Source organism: Solea solea, chromosome 5, assembly GCF_958295425.1.
Source record: "Solea solea chromosome 5, fSolSol10.1, whole genome shotgun sequence".
In the NCBI taxonomy this organism is placed as follows: Eukaryota; Metazoa; Chordata; class Actinopteri; order Pleuronectiformes; family Soleidae; genus Solea; species Solea solea.
In genome coordinates, this window is record NC_081138.1 from 18,112,111 (window position 1) to 18,137,546 (window position 25,436).

Consider the following 25,436-nt stretch of genomic DNA (forward strand, 5'->3'; position numbering starts at 1 on the left):
TGAATTGTACTGTTTTTTATTGCATGGATTGTAAAAGCTGCAGAAACGTTTCAGATGAGCACAGCTGGATTTGAAGCCTTCCTGCAGTAACAAAAACAGGGTCGGCGGACATTCAGATGGCACGACAGTTTTTTTTTTTTGTAAACTTGGTTTACATTTCTCCTTGTTCCTGTCTGCCACAAGACCAGAGTTTGTATACTGTATTTAAGCCACAGGTGTAGCACTAAGGGATGGTGATGATGGTGATGATGGTGGTGATGGTGGTGAAAGGGGGGCATTTAACCATTCTCTTATGGGATGGGAAGTTAGTGCATGGATTCAAAATGTGCTTCACTGTCTTCAACACGGGAGATGACAGTTGCTCAGGGTGATTGTAGTGACGTTTGGGATGGAGGGTGGTAATTATTGCTGGCTGCTAAGTTTTCACTGTGAATGAAACTTGTCACATTTGGGTCAGATGAGAAGGAAGGGGTTTGCACTGTGCTTTGGTGTGTTACTTCCTCCAACAATGTGCAGCTGCCAATTTAAATAACAGGGTGCGATCGGTCAATCACAAAAAAATGATGCAGCAATGAACCGTCCAAATGCAGTATACAAGCCCAGACTCAAGTGCGGATTAAGACTCAGCCCAATGGCTCCATCTAACGGCTAGTTTTTGTACTGCAATGACAGAGGGTGTGTTTTAAGGAATAAAAATCCCCTTTAAGGTAAGTAGACCAGCCATAGATTAAAATGATCACCGTATAACTTGTTCAGTGGTCTCTCTCAAGCTTTTCAAAGTAACTTGGTCACTCAACTGTCACTGAAAAAAAAAAAAGAATTAAATAATAGAGGTGGTATTTTTACTGTACCTAAATATACCTGTTTTCAGCCCACAATGTTAATAATACATGTATCCTTACTATGCTCATATAATTAATAAAAAAATAAATACATTTAACAAATAGAAATGATTTTGTCAGTCGGCAAACTACCGAAGGTACAGATCATCACCCACAGTTATATTTTAAACACAAAAAATCTTTTTTCAAGTGTAGGATTTTTCAATAAAAACCATTATCACTCCTTATTTATTGATTTAAACCTGTTGTCCTCAAGCCTCTACACTGGTGTGACTGTGCTACTGAGACAAGATGATCATCTCTCAGTCATCTATTAGGCTGCATGTGAGCGCTGGCTCAATCAAGGCTCAATCTAAACTTTAACACTATAGCACACTCACATAGAGCAACCAAAGGTAAAAGTGGATGCTGCTGATGATTTATGTTGGCAATGAGAACCCCAAACAGCTCTTGGCTTTGACCAAAACAGCTGTGGGCATAAGATGTGCATGTTTACATGTCCTCAACCAGTATATCTTGTAAAAATGTCATATGAAACAATCCCTTCTCTCTCATGTTTTTAACTTTTTTTTTTCTGGTGCAATTTTATACAAATTGTCATATAACCTGTTCAGACATAATAAAACAGATTAAACCAACAGGAAAATCAACCAACAAAAAGAAACCTCATGCATAAGTTATGTCCCACTCTCATTGATTGCATTTGTAAGTTACCATCTTTAAAAAAATCTGTATACATATTTTTTCTGCTGTTAAACATAACATTTTTTGTTTTTATACATTTTAAGCCATTTGCTATTTTCTTTTTTTTTTTTGATAAAATTTTAGTTCCTTTATTTTCCAGCCAGCAGCTCCAGGTAATGCTCCAGAGTAGATTCCAGACATTCAATCTGCCTACTCCTGAACAGCAGGAGGCGCAAGAGGCATGTTGTGTCGGTGCTGGCTGTGGTAAGGAAACTGCTTCTTTGTAGAAGCTGTTAAGAAGCAAATGAGCATTCATCCTTTTGTGATTTCAGTGTAGGTCCAAGAAATTAATCCCCATTTCCTATAACCTTTAATTACTTGTCCTGCTCGAAACAGTTGCTTGTCATCCCAAGAAGCTTGACAAAGAGACAGACACTGCAGGTGTTTTCATACTACTAACAACCTCCTGAGGCTGGAGTCTGGCAGCAGAAGTGGGACATGACAGGCAGTCAGTTGCAGACAAGGACGGGGGGACTTGGTAGGGCAGATGAGGTCACCCCTATCTGCAGAGGTCCTCTTGTGTAGAGTCCCGTACATTTTTCCTCCTCTTGCTGTTGACCTGGTGGTGTGGCTTGTTGCCCGGGTGATTTTTGGTGCTGGATGAGGAGCTCTGCTGCCCGTGGTGCCCACTCTTTTGATGGGAACGAGACATCCTGGCCTGGGGGTCAGAGCACAAATACAAGATCAGTGTCTTAGCTGGAGAAATATTTTAATTTATTTTATCCAGATCTTCAAGAATGATGATTCGTGGAGATTTCTTATATAGACTATAATTTGTTTATAGTTTTGTGTCGCATGCATTATGTACAAGGTAAGGCTGAGGGCACCTTTCCTCCCTTGTTGCTTCCAGATGGAGTGCAGGTAGTGTGGCTCTGTGGTCGGTGATTGCTAACAGCAGCTGTCTTCTCCCTGTGGACGCCGGAGCCCCGGCCTGACTGCTGCTTGGCTGTCTTACATGGTGTGCCATCCGAGTCCTGGAAAACACCAAAGACAAAGAATGCCTAATCAGTCTTTGAAAGCGATTTGTCAGCAACACTTTTTCTAGCTTCATGAATAGTTATCTCCCAAGTGGCATAAACCTGCTGAACTCCGATATCACTTCAGCCAAACATAACGTCTCACTCAAGACGATAAGGTACGTTCTGTGAAATACACGTTAACAAATATGTGCAATAATAGTCTAATAATCTGTGCTGGTTAGTGAGACAAAAAGTGCTGGTTACTTCTTTCCTAGTCAATGTTAGTGCACATTCTCTAAAATTAATCTGCTTAATATTATTATTATTTATTGTGCTATTGGCTGTTAGTAGAGTTGCAACAGCGATTATTTTCCCAATCGATTTAAATCTGTCTGAGAGTAATTGTTTGGTCCAAAGATGAGGTTCAGAAAATGTAAATTACCATGTTTTCAAATGTCTTGTTTTGTCCACAAACCAAAATTATTCAGTTTGAACTTGTTTCTTTGTTGTATGGAGCAAAGAAACCAGAACATATTTACCTTTAAGAAGCTGAAAAAAATCTGAAAATTTGTGTTAACAATGAAAAAGCCCTCAAACCAATGATCAAAATAGTTGACGATTAATAAAGTAATTGTTGTACCTTGCTTGCTCATTAGGACTGAAACACTTGATTGATTATTTAAATGAGTATTATTAATCATTTAATTGGCAATAAAACTGAATCATTTCAGTTTGTGGACAGTTGCAGCCCTGATTATAAGGTCCCTGCTCTAAAGTGCCTTGAAACAATGTATGCTGTGATGACTTTTGTGGAGTTGTCACAAAAGTAATAACGACAACGAAGTGGTCGAATCTTAAATGTGCTAGAGAACATACAACGGCAACATTTCAAATGTGTGCGTGTGAGACGGACCGCATCGCTCGAGCTGGAGGTCGTCGTCGTTGAAGACGGCGACAGCAGCGAGGAGGAAGGAGAAGAGCGCAGTGAAGGGAATGGAGAAGAGGAGTTCGATGAGGTTTTGCTGTGGGAAGTCAACGGTAGAACCACAACATCTTCGTCATCGTCTGGAACGTTGTTGTTGCACTCATCCAGCTGCTGGGTCTCAAATAGTGTGACGTCATTTCCTATAGACGAAGGGCAAACACAGACATAAAGGTCAGGTCAGCTGTTAGAGCTCTGCTAGCATCCAGCCAATGCGAGGTCAGATTGAGATGACACACTACTGCTGATGTTTCTCACATTTTTTTTGTCTTAGTAAAATTTCAACTTTCAAATGGGAAAAGAAACAAAACATGTACAGTACAGTGCAAAAGTCTTGGGCCACCATTAGATTTGTTGTATTAGCAATGCTATAATGACCATACGGTATTATTTCTCAGTCACTTCATTGGAACACATACAGGAAATTCACATGCAACTTTAAAATAACCCTGCTTCTACAGGTTTAACTGTCAAGGATTAGGGTTAGCCCTTACCCTAACCCTAGTGTGACTGACCACTTGACGACTCTGGCTTTCTTGGAGTAGAACTCTAATTAATTGGTAAAACCTGTGTTTGTTCTACTACTAGGCTGAGCATTATGTACACATGTTGATTGACAGTTTGCTAATATATACTTTCAGTCACATCATTCTAATCCAAATACCAGTGATTACAGAATTCGACAGACATAGAAACAACAAAGCCAGCGGTGACCTGAGACTTTGGCACAGCACTGCAGGTGTTTGAACTCACTGTTCAGCGGTAAATCATTCTGTGATGGGCTGCCCCAGTTCTTTCGGATCCATTCCCTATATTCATCCACTTCCTGTGTCACCCGGATTATTCTGCCAAGTATGCTGTGAGATGACATACAAATACAGGTAAACCTATTACACTTGTGTTTATACGGCAGTTTTAAATCAACAAAATTACAAAGAATGTCATGAAAGACCATACATTTAAATGAAGTTCATCATATGTGGCTCTCCTCAACTGATAAGACAGCTGCTTACCTCTCAGTATCATTGTTGGGGTAGTACTTGGCGATGGGTGACACAGCATGGCTGAGTACCACGTAGGCGTAGTCGAATGCCTGCTTCACCTGCATGGCACCATATGAACTGCGACCAACGTCGTTGTCTGTTGGACACAATACGGATGGTCAAAGTGTGTAAATATGAGAACCTGAATTAAAACGATACATGCCTTTTATTCTAACATCAGGATGGGAATTCAAAATGTTGTACTGTTTCAGACACACACATGTCCATTCACCGCTCCTACCTGGCTGCAGCGGATCCTCAATGTAGAGCATGGAGGGCCTGTAACCATCCATCATGTTCTTCTGAACCTCGTCTTTGGCAACATAGCAACCCCCATCTTTTATCCTGATGCCCGTCTTCAGGTAGTTGAAGTGGCGACCATAGAGCTCAAAGAATTCGATGAGCAGGACACCGATGTTGATGTTGGGGCTGGAGACATCTTCCCTGTAGTGCAGCTGGAAAAGAGATTGAGCATTTTAGTGTACTTGCATCAATGTAAATGTGATTTACAATGCGTCTCTCCAACAGCTTTTTATATTCAGCAGTGTGGATATTTCACAAGTTATTACATCACACGTCTTTTAAAAATAATCTCGACCAGAACAAAACCATAAGTGAATTTTCTGCTATGGCAACATGTCTGTTATTATTGAGTTACGAGGCAGAATCTGACCTGCAGGAAGCTGACAGCCATGAGAAAAAGGCTGTAGGAACCAATACCACCGGTAAAAACCTCATTGAGGTCCCTCTGCAGAAGGAACTGCTTCAGCACCAGGACCAGGTAAGGCAGCACAGGGTATTTCTGCAAGATGAAACACAGGCACACTGAGGACATAGCAAAGAATGCCTAATCATGTTTAAAACATAATTTATAGGCAAAAAAGGACCTAGAATTTTTAAAGATCTGTCAATTTCATCACTTAATATTGTGAACGTAAGACCCATGTGACATATTCAGAACCTGAAATGTCACAGAATGAATTAACAAAGGACTGAACCTTAAGCATGTTTTCAGACACAAATAACCTTCAGTCACATGTTTGTTAGTATACATGTGCTACTAAGTAACACTTATTTTCTAAAAAAAACAAAAAACCTATGTTTGTTTTTAATGCTGAAATAAGAGCACCAACTACCATTTTATTATTATGAGTTTAATGTAAGTGAAGTTGCACATGCTCTTGAAAGCAATGATGAGTCTGTATTTAAAGGCGTACCTCTTTGAACTCTTTGATGAGCCGAGCGGCTTTAACTCCACTCTTCACATTGAAGCTGATGTCCACTTTGACCTCAGTGAAAGAGTCAGTCAGTTTAATGATGGGAACCTGGGAACACAACACATCACACTGTCAGAGAAAAACACAACACAACCACACTGCCCAGTCAAAACTCCTGACACCATGCGAAAAAACGCTGCATAATTAACAACACCCATTTATATACAACCCCATATTCATTGTTGTCATAATTCCACTATATGATCCTTGAATAAAAACCCAATGCAAAGACAGTGTTCTACAAAATACCAAACAAATACAAAACTTGCAGCACATAAACATAAAGCTTTGTTCAACTTCAAGTCTCAAAAGAAAATGTGAAAAGATTTAAAGACAGTCACTGACTGTGGGAAGAGGTATAAAATATGATCAGCGAGACATAAAAGAGCCTAAACAAAGAGCAAAGAAGTTCAGTGTCTAGATAAGAACATGTGGCATACTTTAATACTGATGCACATAACGAGGGGGGTCCTGACAACCAACTTTTAATTTAATAATACTACTGTTGTTAATTCAAAGAGAAAATCATTAACAACAAGGTAGACTTATTCAGAGAAAAGGTTCAAAGTCAAGAATCTGGAAAAACCTGTCAGGTTGGGAATGTGATTTATATTAAGGGCATATTTTTGCAGGTCGGGCATGAGGCTACATCTAATGTGACTGTCAAAAACAGACTGACAGATAATTGTTGATAATTACTTGTGATCACATTTCCCACAAATCTACAAATTCACACGGCGCTGCACTGAATCCTTGCCAGACAAAATGACTCAACTATGGGTATAAATATAAACTTAATCTGATGATTAAACGATTGTATTCATAAGCAATGGCATATCGACTTCACCTCAGTGCAACTGACACTCATGTTTTATTCATCTTTTTGTATTTCAGCTTTGTTTAATGACATATTTGCAACATAGGACAAACAAAACAAAACATACACACATGCAGGTGAGAACAGTCTTACCGTTGCTTTGTCCAAAACTTTAATGGAGTTCTCGTCTGCAATATTTCTTTTCCGCAGAGCTTCTTCCAACGTCCACAATGGCAGCATCTCCCACTTCCCGAAAACTACCAGGTCAATGTCACTGGTGGGACAAAAAGACGTTTGACATAGGATCATTCATTTCTTATCAGTATTTAAGCATATTTAAGCCGTGAGGTTACACGTCAATGTATGTGTTGTAATAGGTGCAAAATTGGCAGGCATCTATGTAAAAAAAAAAAAACAGAAGAAAGAAACGATAACGGGCACAAAAACAAAACATTTATGTAAAAACATCCCTCCACACCCAAAATCCCCCCGATCCCCACCCAACCTAGACTGTGGGGACATGCAGAATAATTACAGGGAAGATGTAATAATAATGATCACTTTTCCCCCCCAGTATAAAATGTTTCCCATCTTTGCCTGTTGCATCTGAGCAGCCCCATCCTCTATATTTTCTGTACCTATGAAGTCATATTTTGCATATATATTACATATTGACAGACATTGAGTCAGAGGATATGTGGTGAATATAAAACAGTTGTTGACAGTATGTTTGATAGAATATCTGCAATCCTTTTACAGAATGTAGGACCAAAAGTAACTCAAGACAAAGTACACTGAAGCTCAACTCATCTATTTTTTTTCCCCTCACTTTGCAAAAAGTCAGCTCCAAATGTTATGTATCTTGGGACACATAAAATAATTTTCAATTTCAGAACAATTTTCTATTGCAGAGAGGTAGAGGCTTGCTTCTCTCAAGTGAAAAAGCAATGTGCAATTTCACACTGAACTTAACTTCATGTGGGAGTTTTACCACTTGCGAAAGCCACAGGTGTACACAAGTGCGCAGTCCATTTTCTTTTTTTTTACCTTATCAAATGTTTTTAGAAAAAAGAAACAGAGACAGCCAATCAGATCAGCCACTGATATGCAGGTGGCCACAAAACAGCAGAGTTCCATTACAGAACTCAATATATATAGTGTCAAAAGTCCACAGATCCAGGTGAAATGTATGTGGGGGTGGGTAGTGGGCAGTTGTGTGTTTTTCTGTGTTTGTCAACACAACTCTTGTGACGATTGGGACAGTGATCCAATCACGGTCAGATCACAAAAACTTCAGGTCTGAACAGTCCTAATGTGTACTGAATGTAACCTTAGATCCAATCACAGAAACCACATTTTTGAGCGGTGGTTTGCATTTGTCTACATTCCTGAGGTGCATGAACACAATTCATCTTCAGGATGGATTGGAGACTGCCTCCTCAGCTGATGTCTTTGGATCAGCTGTAGTTTCACGGCATATTACATTAATCAGTGCTTACAGTACCGTGCAAAAGTCTCAGGGCACCAACAGCTTAGTTGTTTTTATGTCTGTCAACAATGCATTTTAATATCAAGTGTGAACAGTGGTACTTAGAACAGTCTGTCTGTTATGGATCACTATGTATATATGTTAATACCGGGTTTGAATGAGGTCCAAGAATTATTTTTTTTTTTTTAATTATCGAAATTGTACATAATGATGAAACCACTTGAAACAAAACAACATATTGACTCTGAAAGTTTTTGGTGAGGTGCCAGTTCACAGACTGATTTAAAAAAAAAGTCTTAGTGAAGTATATGTTTAGAATTTCTGGGCTGGTTCAAAGAAAAATATGACTCACCTTGTAGGAAGGTAAAGACCAGTGCTGAAGCTCCCAAACACTTGGACCTGAGAGAGAAATGTACACACGGTTACAAACATATGAAAGTTTTGTTCGATGGAGTTAGTAAATAATTCAATTTAATGGTGTAAAACAGGCAAAAGAATATACATCTTAGCTCTCAAACCCCTTTTCATGTTCCACCCACAACTTTTAACAATGTATGCTTTAAGTATTGAGGACACGCTGTGATTTACTACTAACAAAAACCTGTTAAATCACTCAATATTCAACAGTCTAACACAGTGACAACAGTGACGATGTAATGATGAGCCCAAACATAAATCACAGTTGTGGTACAGAAACCACTCATTAGGAAAGAAAAGAAAGTTAATGGAGTTTATGGTTTTGTTTACATACAAACAATTGAAACAAGCAGGTATATGGAGAAGCCCTAAATGAAAACGGATCATACCACGAATCATACCACAATTTCAGTCAAAATGATTGCTAATGAGATATTTACTCAAAATCGTTCAGCCCTACATCACACTGTGGAAATTATCTGTGATCTATGTTTATTAATCTAAATTCATGAATTACTAGGTATAAAATTAGAAATCATCTCAGCAATGGGAACAAACCAATGCCCATCAACATCTTAATAACAAATGTTATCCAAGTCAACATCAAATTCTTTAAGTTGTTAGATACAGTGGTGTTTAAACTGTTGGCAGAGGTAAAGATTAATTTTAGCTCCTGAATCGTGACGTCTACACCAATAAATTGGGGTGTGGTGGAGACATTTTTGTTGGTGTACATGACTTTTATAAAAAACACAACAGAAAGTCTTTACCGTCATTGCATTCATGGTACCATGAAAATTGAAGCAATCCAGCCAGTGCAACATCACATTGCTATTGAAGAAAATGTGCTGCAATTATTGTCTTTCATGCTCAATTTTGAGCTTAACTACACACCTGCAAGATGTCATCTCTGTATCTCTACACAGTTGTGTTATCATGGAGAGAAAAATCTGTCTGAAAGCATTGCCAGTGATGCTGCGGTGGATGGCACATCACACTGACCGGATGTCCAAGTCTGCCCCCTGCTCATGTCACAGTGGAAAACAAATAAAGCGGGCCAGGACTGGTACTGTGTTGGACTCCTTTTTTTATTTAAGAGCTGCTTAGCTCAGAGCAACACACTGCTCTATCAGCAGGATCATGGTGAGTGGGTACATGAACACCTGAGGTGGCTCTGATTAACATGGCCTGAAGAGATATTTGTGCAGGCAGAAAACATGACAGAAAACAGGATGAGTGCTCCAATCTCTCACCGAACCAACTGAAAGATACACTCATGCCCCAAACCGTCATGACAAGTGCAGCCTACACTTAAGCTAGTAACTCAGAAAAGTATGTTTCTTTTCATTTGGCACCTTTTCATGCACCATGCAACACAAGTTGTGCAAAACAAATAACAACAAATATGATAATATATGGAAACATCACCCCAGTGGGACAATTGACAGCACAAGGAGGAGAGAGCTGGGTACGAAAGAGCAATTTCTACTCCCCACAGCATTTAAACAGCCACTTGGTGAAAGTCAGACAGGGCAAAAGCCACGGGGGTGTTTCTATAGCGAAGGATATGCAGCCTTATGCTATGGTGGAGAATGCAGGATTTCAGCATATGATTCAAGTTCTCGAGCCGCGGTATAATATTCCATCCCTCCGCCACTTCAGGAACACAGTAATCCCCAAACTTTATGAAGAGACACGGCGAAGAAAACATGGACTTTACCTTAACCTAGCCTGGCTCTTCTATAATAACTGTGGTACCTGAGCTTTGTGTGAGACCAGTGTTGTCCACTGAATGGAGTTTGCTGCACACAATTTATGATATATTTTACAAAATCCATTTCTGCCAAAACAAAATAACCTCTGGTGATAGATGGTGTCCGTCTCGGTAGAGCTTTCAGATTACATACAAGATTGTTGAGCAAATCGCTGCCAGCTATTCTCACCCTGTTTGTTTGTGATGCAGGGGAATATCGGTTTTGTCACACCATGCTGATACATTTTTAAGTTTGTGTACGGTGTGTACCTCAGCGCTGGGCCACAGGTCGTAGATAACTCCCTTGATTCTGTCCACCACCTCCAATCTCATTTTTTCCTCCTCCGGTCGTGGGGAGATGTACTCGTAGAAGTCATTGATCTCCTCATGTAACCTGCACAGGAAACAGAACACGACATGGTGAGAACAGTGGAAGAAGATGGCAACAGGAGGAGCTGCACCCTACAAGATTAAAGAATTAGAGCTTTCATATAAACCATGTCAAATTTCATATGGTAAAACAACAATGTGATGATGAGAACTAGAAAAACAAGCAGCAGGCAACTGAACTAGATAAATGGAACAGTTTACTCTAAGTGATATTGTAACGGATCAACAAAGTAGTTAGTTTACCCTCCTGGTGTATGACACTCTTAAAGTGTCCGGCAACAGAAATCGACAGGAAAAAGTGTCACTCAACATTTTCCTCTAATGTTGCACACCTCACTGTCTCCGTGTAGACAACATGTGATCTTCAACTGTTCGATCAAAACACTTTCTCTATTGGTCTCTCTTTACTGGTTCAGTGATACAGTTGCAGATGCAGTTGTAGTAGGTCAATAAAGCTTAGAGATGTGGTTTCATTCAAGAAAAAGTTGTTTAGAATAGAAGGACAATATTTGTTTCACAGACAAGACATTCAGTCTTAAACTCCTTAAACCGGTCTTTAAAAATATGCAATTTCCTGCATCCTATGCACAAATCTTCTGAGACTATCGCAGTCACACGAGACTTTACCACAATAGTCTTGGTCGACCACAAACAGCAAAGCAACACCACTGTTGCCTTTATCTGATGAGCAAAGCCTTGGATGCAGGCCAAGCTGCGCTCACAATATGCTGCACTCACAATATCCTCTGCTGGACAGCTTGGAAATTATATCAAACTGACATCAAGGTGAGCGTCTAAGCTGGATATTTTGAACATGAACAGGTTTTTAAGGTTCGAGTTGCACCAGGTTAAAAAGATTCACATTTTGCACAATTTGCGGCATTAGTTCTGTGCAAATCTCTTCAATAACCGAGCAAATTTAAACTGAAATATCGCTAAATTAATTGGTATCGAATCAAATCAAACTGAATCTGAAAACAAGTCAAATTGGGAACTTGTCTATCATAATCAAACTGATTCAAAGTGTTGCAAAAGGTAAATGTTCCATTGACAAATTCATTTTAGAGAGGCCATCTCTGAATAGTTTCCCTTTTGGGTAAGGCACAAGTATCCATACCAGTTAATAAAATCCTTGGTTGGTTGTATTATTTGTTTGACTGATATGTTGTGCCCAAGTGTACAATCAGGTTTCTGTTAATATATTTTACATTTCTGTAGGTCAATTTCTACAACCACAGAAAAAGAAAAAAAATACAAATGAGTCCAAGAAGACAGAAAGTTTCAAACTCACTGTGAAGGTGAGGGTTTTGTCTTTTCAAAGACAAGCAGTGTTTATAATTTCACCTCATAAACAACATCTAACTTTTGCTCTGTAGGACAGAGCAACAACAAAGCAGTAGCCACAGCATGTTCACAATGTAATGTCAGAATAAAAAAAAAAAAAGAAAAACTTGTTTTGAGTAAGGGCAACCACATTTGTCCTTGAAACTGGTCATTCTGCCCACGCGTGCTGACCTTTTCACTGACCAACGTCTATGGAGTCCCACGGCATGTCTCTTGTGAGCAGACAAATAAGAGAACAAGCATGCAGGTCTAAATACACACACACACACAGCCACATAATCCCAGATTAGACCAGTAACAAGTTCAGGGATAATGCTTTGTTTAGTGTCTCCAAATGAAGGAAATCATTGCCGTGTCCTAAAAAGAATACATTTGCAAATCTGTGTATGTGTGTGCACACTTGTGTCTAAAATAACATACTCTTGACCTGACAAAAGTCAAAGTTGAGTTTGTTTCACCTTATAAGTTCTGCAGTAGTTGTACTATCCAGGCAAACATTGTAAATACTTATTTGTTTTACCTGATAAAATAAAGGTTAAATAAATAAGAATCCAAGAAAAACACTTGCAGAACAGCTCTCCTACTTTAACAATTACTTGTATGAATCAACTTAATCGTAACACAATGTTGTTTGCAATTTCCTCTAGTCCAACATTGTATCTTTAAAATTGATCCACTGTTCTGCAAATAGTCCAAACTCCAAACATCATAAATGTTGTATCACATCACAAATAAACAAGCAAATCCTGGCATATACAAGACTGAAACATTAAAGTGGTTGGCATTTTGCTTAAAAAAACAAGGAAAACTTCAGTTACCCATATCGTTGCCAATTTATGTTTATTTGACAGACTAATCAATCAACTGAGCACACATTACAGTTCTTCACAGATACCCCACCTTTAGTATGTGCCAAGGTTGTGTTAAATGCATTGCTGTTGTTGGACTAAATGAGGCCCAGCTGACTACTAAAAGGTATGACGGAACTGAATGTAAATTTAGGATGTTACTGAAAATGGAGATGAATGGAGGTCAGGAAAGGAATGCTCAGAGGAAACAGCCAGTCTCTGACAATAAAAGTTCCGTCTGGTGTGGATTCTATCACATTTGTGCTTCCTCCTTCCTTCCCAGTAGAATAAAGTTGGTCTTTTTACCAACACATCTGTCACACAGACACATCGATTAGCTGACAAGAAGGTTTTTATCTTGGGGGAAACTTCAGAGAGTTTGTCTCAAATAAATACATGAAATTAGTTCAATTATTCAATGGCAGTGACTTTGTGTGCTCAGAAGGCCAGTGGAAAGTGGGCATTCTAATACCTCTGTCACATGGATATTAGAACTGCACGCCATGAAGAATGATGCGATATGCTGTAACGGTGAAGAGAATTACTTGCATTATATAAAAGTGAAAAAAGTAACAATAGATAGCTACACAATGGAAAAAATAAGGTGTATTTAAGATGAATTATAAATATAAAAAACAAGGTTAAAGTGGAACTTAAATCATTTATTTATTAATCTGAAAACATGGTGAACTGTACCCAAAACCATTTAACACATAACATGCTTATATATAACTAATGTTTGATATAATTAATGTAATGATGAAATCAATATAATTGTATGTATTCAGTTTATGCCAATTGGAAACAAACAATATTTTGTCTCTTCATACTGGTAATGTGGTGTAATTATAGGCTGAGTGCTTAAGGATGTATGGAGTTATTTTAGATTAAGATTTTTATTTACTTTTATAACAAAACACAACAAATATGTATGCTGTAGAATATGGAGTAAAGCAACGATGAAGTCAGGAAAAAGACTGGGAAGATCACCTAGCCAGAACATGAAATAATGAAGGAGGCTGAGGCTCTAATGAGGGGAGGTTAGACAAATCTGCTGGGTCAAAAAAATGACTTTATCATATTAAGTCATTTACATAAATGCTTTGGTAAGGCTGTCCCTCATACTGAAAAGGAGTGATAACTAATGAAATATATTATACATTTTATTGGGGACAACACAATTTTGAATGATTTTAGATCACTGCTTGGATAGTGTGCATCATGTCACATTTGTAATAAAAAAATAAAAAAAAAAGTACAGAATAAGCATCTACAATGCCAAAATAAAAAAAGGCATTCATCCGGATGCCATATTTCTATCACAATAACCATTTGACCTGGCAGTGAATGCAGAGTGCAGCTTTCCCCCATTGCAGACAAAAGTCAGATTTTGGAGACATCTGTGCATCTACTTCACAGAATGCTTTGTGTGGTTATTCTCACATTACAGGGAAATTACACTACGTCAAAAGGGCTGGGTATGACATAGCTTGAATTTCCAACCCACAGCAGGTTGTTTCAAATGATGCATTTAGAAGAATACCAAAGTTTTTCAGCCCAACATTTAATTTGTTTGTTTGTTTGTTTGTTTGCTGTCAAGGAAGAAAACGCAACATGTTTCTGTTTCCATTTCTTTTCCTACTCCAACATAGTAACTGACAACTGCTTTACACAGCTTGACAACAGCCTCTCAATAAACACAAGGTTGCATTTCAGAGTAAAAGAAACTCAGAAGCTATGATCTCATTAGAAGCATGGTTCATGGTTAAGGACACACAGTTCTCTGTAGATCCACTCTGTGTCATTGTGGCAACAATCTGACATCTATTTTATTCCTTGTACCATAACTGAACTGGGTTATTTCCTAAATGTGGGGCTTTACAGTGATGTGTATATTCAAACTTAAATAATCACGCTGAAATGATATCACTGTCTGGCAGGACTATTGCACTGTTTTTCTGTTTGCACCTACTACTGTGCCAAAAGTAATTTAGGGAAAGCAGGCTGCTCTGATATGAGATCATTCCTTACTCCACCACAGCACCATAGGTTTCATTTCACAGCAAACAGGCCACTGGGGCTCCACCTTCTTTTATTATGCCCCACCTTCTTGGGATCAAATTACATCTCAGTCTTAGGCCTGTCTAGGAGGCACATGTACACTTGGTACTGCTTTAACTGACTGTCATACTTCCCTCACTTGAATCATAGTAATGTTATTTAATCTTGTGGAACAGGTTTTCAGAGAACTGAAGCTCCTGGATGAAAAAGAACATGTTATCTCTCCACTTAATTGCTGCTCCTTTTCCACACATATCCCTCCAACTTGAATATCCCAGTGTCACCCAAATGACCCCAGTCTTATGTATGCTTACTGCCTGTAATTTCTCAGTTCAAGCCATTTGTGTTTTGAACAGAATGCATTTTGCTCTGTACAATGTCTGTCTAAAATCTAACGGAGGGATCGCTGGGAAAGGGATGAATGGCTGCTAAGGAGGACTGTGTTTTGTGTTGCATGCACCAAAACTTCACCTCAGCAGCCTGGTGCAGTTGAGCAGCCGTGGCAGTGTGAGTGCTAGTTCATCTTTAAAACGTTTGTTTAAATGTTTTGACCTTGGTTTGTCCATCTTTAATTTTGAGAAATGTATATTGCACACAGTACACCGAGTTTGCTGCCTCCCCACCTGAGAGACAGCGAAGAGAGTGAGGAAGGGAGGGGGATAAGAAATGCTCTAGTAAATAACTGGTGTTATGAGTAAGTGAGTGAGTGAGTGAGTATTTGTATGTAAGGGAAAAACTGGTTCATCACGCAGCTACCTTGTTTATATTTGATGCAGCATTTTTTCAGGGTATAAAACAGCCGTTTTCCTAGGAGTAGTTCACATTTCAATTCAATGCATATGTTCATCCTACTGGGCTTAATTGACCACTACTCTGTGTCTATGTAGTCCTTTTATTCCTTACTATTTCTTTATTACTTTACTTCAAAGGTTTTTCTTTAATGACCTAGTGCATCCCAAATAAGTTAAAAAGTGATGGTCAACATGAAACAGACAAACAGCTTAATGATGACTGAAAGAAGGAGGAATGAGCCGGTGTCAAAAAAGAGAAAATATGAGCTAAAGTACAAGGAAATTAAGTGTGGAAGTAAAGGAAAGAAATGAAAAGGCAGACAGTAAAAGGTGATAATGGGGGTAAGAGAAAATAGGGAGTGAGGCAGAAAGAGAGGACTGGGCGTGGTGCTAAAATGCCTTCATGTGAACAAGAGCCATCTGTTAGGTTTAGTAGGTTGAAGGGCTACAGTCGCATCCCGCTGAGCAATGCTCACCGAATATTCCGAGAGCAGAGTTTTGAATTCAGTACTTAAAACCAACAGGCTGTAACAACATAACGCTTACTGTATGTATCAATAAACACTTGCAGGAAACATGACACTGCTGGTGTTCACTTCCATAAACTGTGTCCAATTTTCAGATCAGACTAGAGCTGAATCTGCTCTTAAACCATGTACTGACAAATTATACTATACGACCACCTATTAGAGGCCAATCTTCGCACAAAACTGGAAAATGTGTGTCTGCTGTGACACTGCTGCACAGTGTCACACAGTACCTCTAATTCCAACCACTAACAACTTCAGGTTGCAAGGGCCATCATTACATACTGCTTTTCAAAATGAGAGCAACAACAAACAGAGTCAGAGGTGTCAGTTTCTCGCAAATGGCTGATCCATTAATGTTTCATCAATGAACTGATATGTTGGCCACAGGGTCACAACAGCTCCAGTAACACAGGAGCCAAAACACAGCTGAGTGCCGGTGACAGGCACTCTTGCCTAATCGATGCAATAGTGTTCTGCAAGAACAAGAATAGTGGGACTGCATCAGTCCAAGAACAAATATCACACCTGTCATGTCACCATCTGACAAAGGCAATAACTGTTAAATACACCTTTGTCCATTATCATATATATATATACATACACACACACACACACATACACATATACATACACACACATATATACACACACATACATATATACATAATCTCAGTATGCCACATAAAATGTCACATCATCATTCATTGCGCCAAAAGCTGCAAATTAAGACACAAAACTAATATTTCTAATCAAATGATTATTAGGACATTTAATTTAGTACTACTTTGATTTTAATTATTATGGGCTGCACCTTGGTGGCATCATCAAGGACACCTCTGCTGAAAAAGATTCTCAGGGAAAACATTGTATATGTACTTCTTTGTCAGGGTAGCTTGCAATTCAACACATACCAAAATAAGGATACCGGTTATTTTTAATTTTTAAATATAAAAAATTTTTCAGAGCATGTTTCAAGTATCCTCACCACAGTTTTAGAAATATGTCAAACATTTCAAAAAGCTTTTAGAGGCAACTCTACTAATATCATTAAAAACTATCACAATGACAAAAAGGAAATTGTCCTTTCATTCTGTAAACAAACTCATGAGGTCACAGCCTGAACAGAAGCTATGAAAAAACAAGAATGCTGTGTATTGCAGTGCTGGCTGCATCGGTCTGGAGCATGGGAGGATTTATATTGGAAAAAAGAAAAACACATTCCTCACTACACATGGGAAGGCTGAGTTATGGAGAGCTGCCCACACGTGCTTCTCGAAAAGAGAGACTGTTTCACTGGCAGTCAAAAAGAGCAACCTGCAGTCTCCCCTCTGCACTCACATGCTCTGGCTAAGAGCCAGTCAGCCAGCAGAGTCAGAGACAGGGGGGCGTGACATAGATGTCAAAGACCATAGAAACTAGCTCAACCACAGTTCTAATAATGGAGCTTCACACACAGAGGTACTATCTGTGTGTTAGTGCTGGGGGTCATGAATCTCTAAACGTCAACCGCAATAAATGGCAATAACACCGTGAGCAAGGGCTGTTCATTGGTGAGTGATTAACCACACATTTCATTAGCCTACAAGTGATGTGCTGCTTCACCACTTGGAATTATGAAAATTGATCAAGTCCAGGCTGCCCTCTCCATTTAATCATTTTGGGCCACAGGAGCTAACTGTATCACTGAACCAGGAAATTCACCAAATGTGACGGTGGGTTTTCAGAACCAGTGTTAAACTGGTGCCAGTTCCTTATAGAGCTCCAGTGGCTGACATCACACAACCAAGGCAATCCTTTTATTGTTTCTCTCTTGTTTCAATTATAAATGTGAATTAAGTGGATAGCTGGTGTGCCCCTGAATGAGGAAAAGTTTATCGCAAAGCTGAAGATGTCCAATCACTGCATGTTTGGAATAATGTCTGTTTCCATACTTGTGACAAGCACCGAGGGGGCATTATAAAGGTCACATGTAATCAGTCTGTCAAGTTCTGCAATATATTGCCCAATCTCTGTGGAAATATCTTTTTCACTTTAGAATTGTTGGGAATCAGAAAATTCTACTCTGGTCACTGTCATTTTCAAATTCCTTAACAAACCCTTATGATGACAAAGCTGTTAACATCAATCAATTGCATGCCATGTTTAAAAAGTTTGTGCTCAACTTGCTAAATTCAACAAAAAACTCTGGGACTTGTATCATTCTTACAATGTGTATTGCTGCTTGTTTTTGTCTTTAAAGACTGCCATCTGTTTAAGACAATCTTCCATAACCACAAATTCATGTGACAAAGTAAAATATAACCTAAATGTTTATTTTGCTATCTTCGGAAGTCCAATAAAAAGCAATACAATTCAATCAAGCTAATTTTGGTATTAAGATAAATCCAGGACCTTAAAAAGGAACATTTGTCTTGGAAATGTGGAAATGTCACTGAGATGTGAAGGAACCGTTTACAAATCAGTTTTAACTACTGATGATTTAACATTATGTCAATTTAGAAAGGGTAATTAAGATTGCACATCTACAATGAAAGACAGACCCAGAGTAAATTCACCATCACTCTGAATGTATTTTATACATTTTGCCTACACAATAGAAAACCTCAACACCACATCAGAGCACAGTTCAGCTGGAAACAGGTCACAACTCTCCAAGGCTACACTGACTTCCTGTGTCCATTACAAAGAATCTAAATCCCTCTTTTGCGAAGCCAGAAAGGGGGAGTGTTAAATGAGGAAAACACTCCCGTAGAGTCCCCAATCTGATTGGACAGACAAAGAAGAGGCTTGGGTTTCTCTCTCAGAGGGTTGGCTTTGTTTTGTGGGAGTGAGGCCGTGTGGAGCATGTAAACACTGATCCTTTTCCATTGTGATGTGGACCATTTGCTTTGACTTGGTCGGTTTCAGAAACACTGGAGGACCATAAAACACAAATAAGCACCTGCATCCAACAGTAAGTGTAAATGTGTTATTTTGTGACTGTGGTGTTTGAAATCCCTGCTTAAAATATTCCCAAGTGACACAAATTTACCGAACGAGGTAGCAGTAGACCAGCAGCTCCAGTGAAACCATACGCTAAAAATTATGGTTTTCTCTATAGACTTTGGTGCAGGAGAGGAAGCCATTTGATGACTGAACTCTCTCATTAGGTGAGTGTTAATATACCAACCTCTCCTTAAAATTAAAACATTTGCCATTTCTGAATCTGCCAATCATAACACTGCAATGACTATCAATGATACCAAAACTTATAATCAGCAGGTGGCTCTTTATCTCACCACATATACCAGGTATTCACAAACACAAATGTCAGCTAAAGTAGCTCAAACTTTTATCAGTTATATTCCACTCTTGCTTTGTACAATTTTATAAAGCTGCAACCCCATAAATAACATGGCCAAAGCCACCAGGACAATATATCACATCTACTCATCATGGACCTGGACATTTTTCATGCGTCTCAGTAGGGCTGGGTGATATACCGGTATTAAGAGTTATACCGGTATATTTGTGAAAGAGATATGTAGTTGAGACAATATTGCCATACCGGTAAATTATATATTATTTTTATGCTCCCTTGTGAACGCTATTTAATACAGCTGGTCGCTTCTCTCTGAGCCTACAAGCCTAGTTCAGCTGCTCAATCACACCCCTTACATGTACATGCTACGTAATGTTCTCCCACCCACGCTACGCATCATAACAGACATATAAACAAAAACATGGTGGACATGGTGGAGATTGAGCAGTTGGTGGCTAAGAAAAAGAATAATAGCGCTGTTATTTTCCTAAATAAATGTGTACTTTTACTCTTAACCATCTTTGTTACTCGTTAATACAAAATAAAAGTTGAGCGGGTGACGTAATGCCCGTTTGTTGTCGCTAGTTTTTAGCGGAACCAGCTGTTAGCCACTCAGCTGTTAGCCGCAGATTTCGACTCCAAGTGGGCTTAAAACACATCAGCGACTTGTTGTTTACCATGTCCGACAATGAGGCTCTGGTCTCCGGGTTTCTGGTCTCCTGTCTCCGGGTTTCTGTTTAACACTCCAGACGCCGGGTTTCAGCTATCAGCTAAGCGGCCAACCGGTGAGCTAGCGAGCTAACCCGTTTTGTTCAAAATATCGTTATAATATCGCATATCACCATTCGAACAAAAAAATATTGCAATATCAGTTTTGGTCCATATCGCCCAGCCCTACGTCTAAGCTTTTCTGACTGGAATGGAGTGGAAATGTAACCATGGAAATACGTTTACACAACTTTGATGGCAATATACACTGTATAAGTGTATATTTCAACACAGACTTTCTATCATGCCATAGAGCATGCTGACATTGTGCATTACCAGGGTCTGTTTAGACAGAGTGTGCTCAGTTGTGGTGAATTTGAGCAATGCTCTTAGGTTCCAGTTCTGGTATTAGCCAAGCTAATCACAAAAGAATGTCCTTAAAGAAAACAGAGCTTCCACATTACTATAAATGAGGACCAGCCCTTCACACTGCCATGCCCTGCATATCTTATAGAAAGGGCAACTCGTTGCACCTAAAAGGCCTATAAATAGCCCCTCCCACACATCTTCCTTCAAATATGGTAATTAAAACAATATCATTAAAGACATTAAGTCCCTGTAAAGTTTTAAAAATATCTCTTCTGATTGTCAGCACACAGGAAAATGTGTTACTAGCCACCTTGTCAAATGTGAAGGATTAAAAGAGTTGTTCAGTGTTTAAAAATATAAGGTTTTGAATAATGTAAAAGTCAGCAACATTCTCTATCTGCTGGAGAAGCAGAACACATACCGACCTTCACACTTAAGCAGGGACCAAAGTCTGCAAAAGTCACTGTTCCTCTGTGTATGTATAGAATATAAATGTTAACGCACCAGTATCAATTTTGTGTACAACAGACATTTAGAGAAGTGTATTCACCTGCTTTATCTCTACCTAAAGTGTTTGTATATAGCCATGTTTCCACTGAGTGGAACAGTTCAATATGGTACGTATCATTTTGCATTAGTAATAGTACAAAAATGTTCTTTAGGAAGTTTCATACAAAGTGGAAAAGCTTCTGTGTGTCATTTTGCATCAGACACACTTTTGGGACAAAGACATCTCCGCTAGCTAGCAAACCAAAGGCAGTTATGTAAGAGCAGGTGCAGTGACACATGGGTGAGCAGTAAATCATGGTTAACCCTTTTTTTACGATCAATTTTCTCAATACCATAACTAGTCATTACGGAATTCTACAGAATTCACAAGATTCACCAGCATGAGCTTCTAAGTACCGTAATTCCCAAGCGTAATTCAAAAAAATTACTAAAAAGTAGAAAAGGAGAGCTTTTTTGACATACACTTGACATTACAGTAACGATATGCTGAGCGAGGCATTATCAACCTGCTGCTTTGTGCGGAATGAGATGGAGAGAAAGAGGACGACAGCCAAGAGACATTTTGGGGCGCTTTATTGTGTATTGGTGATCAATTTCTTAATAGATTTGAGCTTTAGTTTCAAAAGACATATACACTATGAAGGTCTGCAAACGTCACAGGAGACAAATTGCTAATTACAGCAATTATGGCAGTGACCACGGAGACGTAGAGACAAACCAGGGTATGTAGAAAAGTTTGTACAAGCTAACCAAGTGGATGTTTACTTTGCCAAAAGTACGATTCAACTTCAATGCAACATTACCTTTGTATGTCTAGTGGATATTTACTTTGCTCAGAATTAGATACAATTTCATTGCAACCTTATTTTTGCACATACAGCAGATATTTACTGTGGTATCGATGCTATCTGATAAAGGGCACAGTTGACCTATGATGTTATGTAGAGCTCAAACAATTAATCGATGTTAATCGAAGTTAATCATTTTGGTTTGTGGACAAAACAAGACATTTGAGAACATCGTTATTTCCAGGTTTGACGGACACAATCAACACTTTTTAAGATTTTCTGACATTTTATGGACCAAACGATTAATCGAGAAAATAATCGACAGATTAATCGATTATGAAAATAATCAGTAGTTGCAGCTCTAATGTTATAGGATAGATAGATGGATATTTTTAATTTTATTGTAATGCTGTTTTGTTTTATCTTGCTTACTCATTTTGTACTTCATCTAAAAAGTTACATTGGGGCGTGTGGTCTTTGACAGGGACGTAGTTGTGCGCACAAACATTGGGGGATTGGGGATGCTGTACGAAGCCGGTCACCATGTCGTCGTGCAGCAATGGCATGGAAAACCCAGATCCACCCAAACACCATCCCTCGCCCACTGAGATTCATGCCTAAAAGAGCTGAGGTGGACATTTATCATAAAAACAGGCAAAAAAATTGAGAAATAAAAGGCCAGGATTGACACACTTTTTGCACATATGTTAAATAATTGTTTGTGTAATTTTAGAGTCCCTATAAACTTGAAAAATTCAAATCTGGTTCTGTCTTTTTTTTCCCTTTTAACTGTTATTGCACAGAAATAGTTATTTTGGAAAAGGGGGCAGAGGCACCCACTCAGTGAATTTTTTTCACAATTCTACAGGCCTGAATATAATTATGCACTGAGGGTTTTTTATATTGTTCCAGCATTTGAAAAGAGTTATGATAACTACGGATCCTGTGCGTCATTGAGCCAAATTATAGGCACGCCTAAGATATCCTGAACATAAGACTAAAGAGAAATATTTACTTTCATTAATGTCATTATTCACTCCACAGATTTAATATTTTCATACGTTCTCAGCCACTATTTTCTAACATAAACAATGTGTAAAGAGGAGATAATCTGCATTTTCTTTACAGGGACGTTAACTGGGTACTAAATGTATGCACTGTGTACTTAACTGTACATGTCTTTAACCCATACACTTTCTGAGGTGAGGAATACTGATTCGATTTGTTTATCGCTGGGAATTGATGAGCATATTTAAGTTCCAGTAAACATCTCCGTAGTGTTTAAAATGGGAATTCATAATTGGACTCGCCCATTTATACAGTTATGCAACTATGGATTCCGTGGGTGGAGATGAAAAGGTGGGTAGGGTGACAAACCCAGTTTCTCTCCGTTATGGCATCGTGCAAGAGTTTAAAATGGACAATTGACACTTAAAAAAACTTCTAGTTTACGTGGGACAGCATGCACGTAAACAGCCTAGCACACGTCGCTCCACAGTGGGAACCACTGTGCACCAGCCTCAGTAAAAAGTGATTTACAAGCACTCGCTTAATGAGTGGCAAATAATTGCATCCGCTTCCAGAAGCTGTTTTTTGCCGGTTACAAAAGTCAGATAGTAATCTGATTAACTTTAATAAACTTTCTTACCCAACTATTCCCTCCGAGTAGTTCCTCACTTTCCATGGCGTACCCGTGTAGCCGTCGTAGCCTCCCGTGTCGGGGCAGCTGCCACTATTCAAGAGACTGGCATTGAATCCGAAAGTGCTAGCTTTGTTGTCTCTTTTCCTTTTGTTGGGATGTCCGTCCGTTAACCCCCTCCATAGCACAGCGACCCCGCTTCCCTGTTGCTGCTGCTGCCCCCCTCCGACACCGCCCCTGCCAGCGACTCGGTTGTTGTGGTTGCTGTTGGTTTCCAGTGGTATAAAGTCCCGCTGCTCCGTTATTCCTCGGTCCCCCATTGGGTTCGACATCCCCTGAGTCCTGGCCTTACCACTGCCTACGTTGGAGTCAAGTGCTCCGTTTCTGCCGGTAAGTACGGCTCCCTGCGCTCCGTTCACTGTCGACGTGATCTGGGATCCAGTGGTGTAGCTGTTATTGACATGCAAGTAGCCGAGCCCCTGTGTCGTCTCCCAGATCTGCATCCACAGGTTGTTAGCGGGTCCACGTTGTTCTGGCTGAAACCAGGCGATTCTCGGATCCATCAAACAACACTGGAGGCGCACCGCCCCCCCCTCCCACTCTCCACCGAGCAGTGCTCAGCTCGAGTGCTGCTAGCCAGGTCGCTAGCTAACGTTAGCAAGCCTGCTATAGCCTCGTTATGTTAGCTCAGGTCCTGGGCTGCCCGTGACTTCAACAATCTGGTTTTTAAAAAAACACGTCCCTTAAGAGACGACACGCGCCGCTGTCAACCAAAAACATCCACGGGAATGAAGAAGAGTGCGAGACAGGTGTCAGGAACCGCAGCTCAAACCGAAGTTAAGGTTGAGATTGAAGAAACGTGCAGTTGCAGCCTATCGAGGCGCCTCTGACCCTTTCCTGCTGATGGTGGGTCCCTCAATGGCGGCGTGCACGGTGCCAGTACGCATGCGCAATGTAAGTGACAAGGGGTGGAGTTATAGGCGTTACGTAATTGACCACAGTCTTTTGTTACATAACAACAGTCTGATTTATAAACGGTGGCAATACCTTTGTAGATGTTTTCTGGATAATATCATCTGTGACTTGGATCTCTTATTTGAAAATGTAGGTTTTGGTTTTTTAAAGACCGACAGACAGACAGACAGACAGACGACTTTATTAATCCCTTTGGGAGGTTCCCTCGGGGAAATTAACAGCTCCAACATCCACACACAGCACTGTTAAAATTAGTCACACTTTACAGGAGACCGGAAAGAGAAACACCCCAGGTACCAACGAACATACAATATAGAATAAAATATAGAATAACATAAAATAAGATAAAAATGAACTATGCTATGTATATATATATATATACATATATATATACATAAACACATATATATACATATATATACATACACACACACACATATATATATATATATATACACATACATATATACACACACACACATACATAGGTACACACATATACATATACATGTATACCCACACACCTACAGTTACCCCATATTGCCCAGGGTTTTATTGCACATGTCTTTATGGTTTTATTGCACATGTTATTATGAGTTTTTGTGAGTAACACAAAGGGGAGAATTTTATTATCAACCTTATTATATATTTTTTAGCAAAGTTTCATGTTCACATGTTCAAAATCTGTACATCTCACATTCCCATGTGTTTCTTATATTATTAAAAGTGCATTTCTGCATAGACTGATGACATATTCTTCCCTGGGTGTATCTTAAAAATAGTTTTTATTAACATTCCAAGTCAAAAACTGAGAAGTTGACATCCACTGATTAAGACCAATTAAAAGACTATATTACCA

The 25,436-nt window shown here is 39.2% G+C and overlaps 1 protein-coding gene across 1 annotated transcript; it reads right to left on the reverse strand.

The window, feature by feature from the left end:
- Window positions 1–24,533, reverse strand: tent4b (terminal nucleotidyltransferase 4B). The gene is made up of 12 exons (XM_058629781.1): window positions 23,612–24,533; window positions 10,594–10,717; window positions 8,506–8,552; window positions 6,818–6,938; window positions 5,788–5,895; window positions 5,244–5,372; window positions 4,812–5,025; window positions 4,541–4,667; window positions 4,281–4,384; window positions 3,459–3,670; window positions 2,414–2,560; window positions 1–2,244 (listed from the first exon to the last, which is right to left on the reverse strand). Exons 1-12 carry the CDS (start codon window positions 24,163–24,165, stop codon window positions 2,086–2,088), a joined length of 2,046 nt encoding a protein of 681 aa, XP_058485764.1. The 5' UTR covers window positions 24,166–24,533; the 3' UTR covers window positions 1–2,085.
- Window positions 24,534–25,436: the final 903 nt, after the last annotated feature.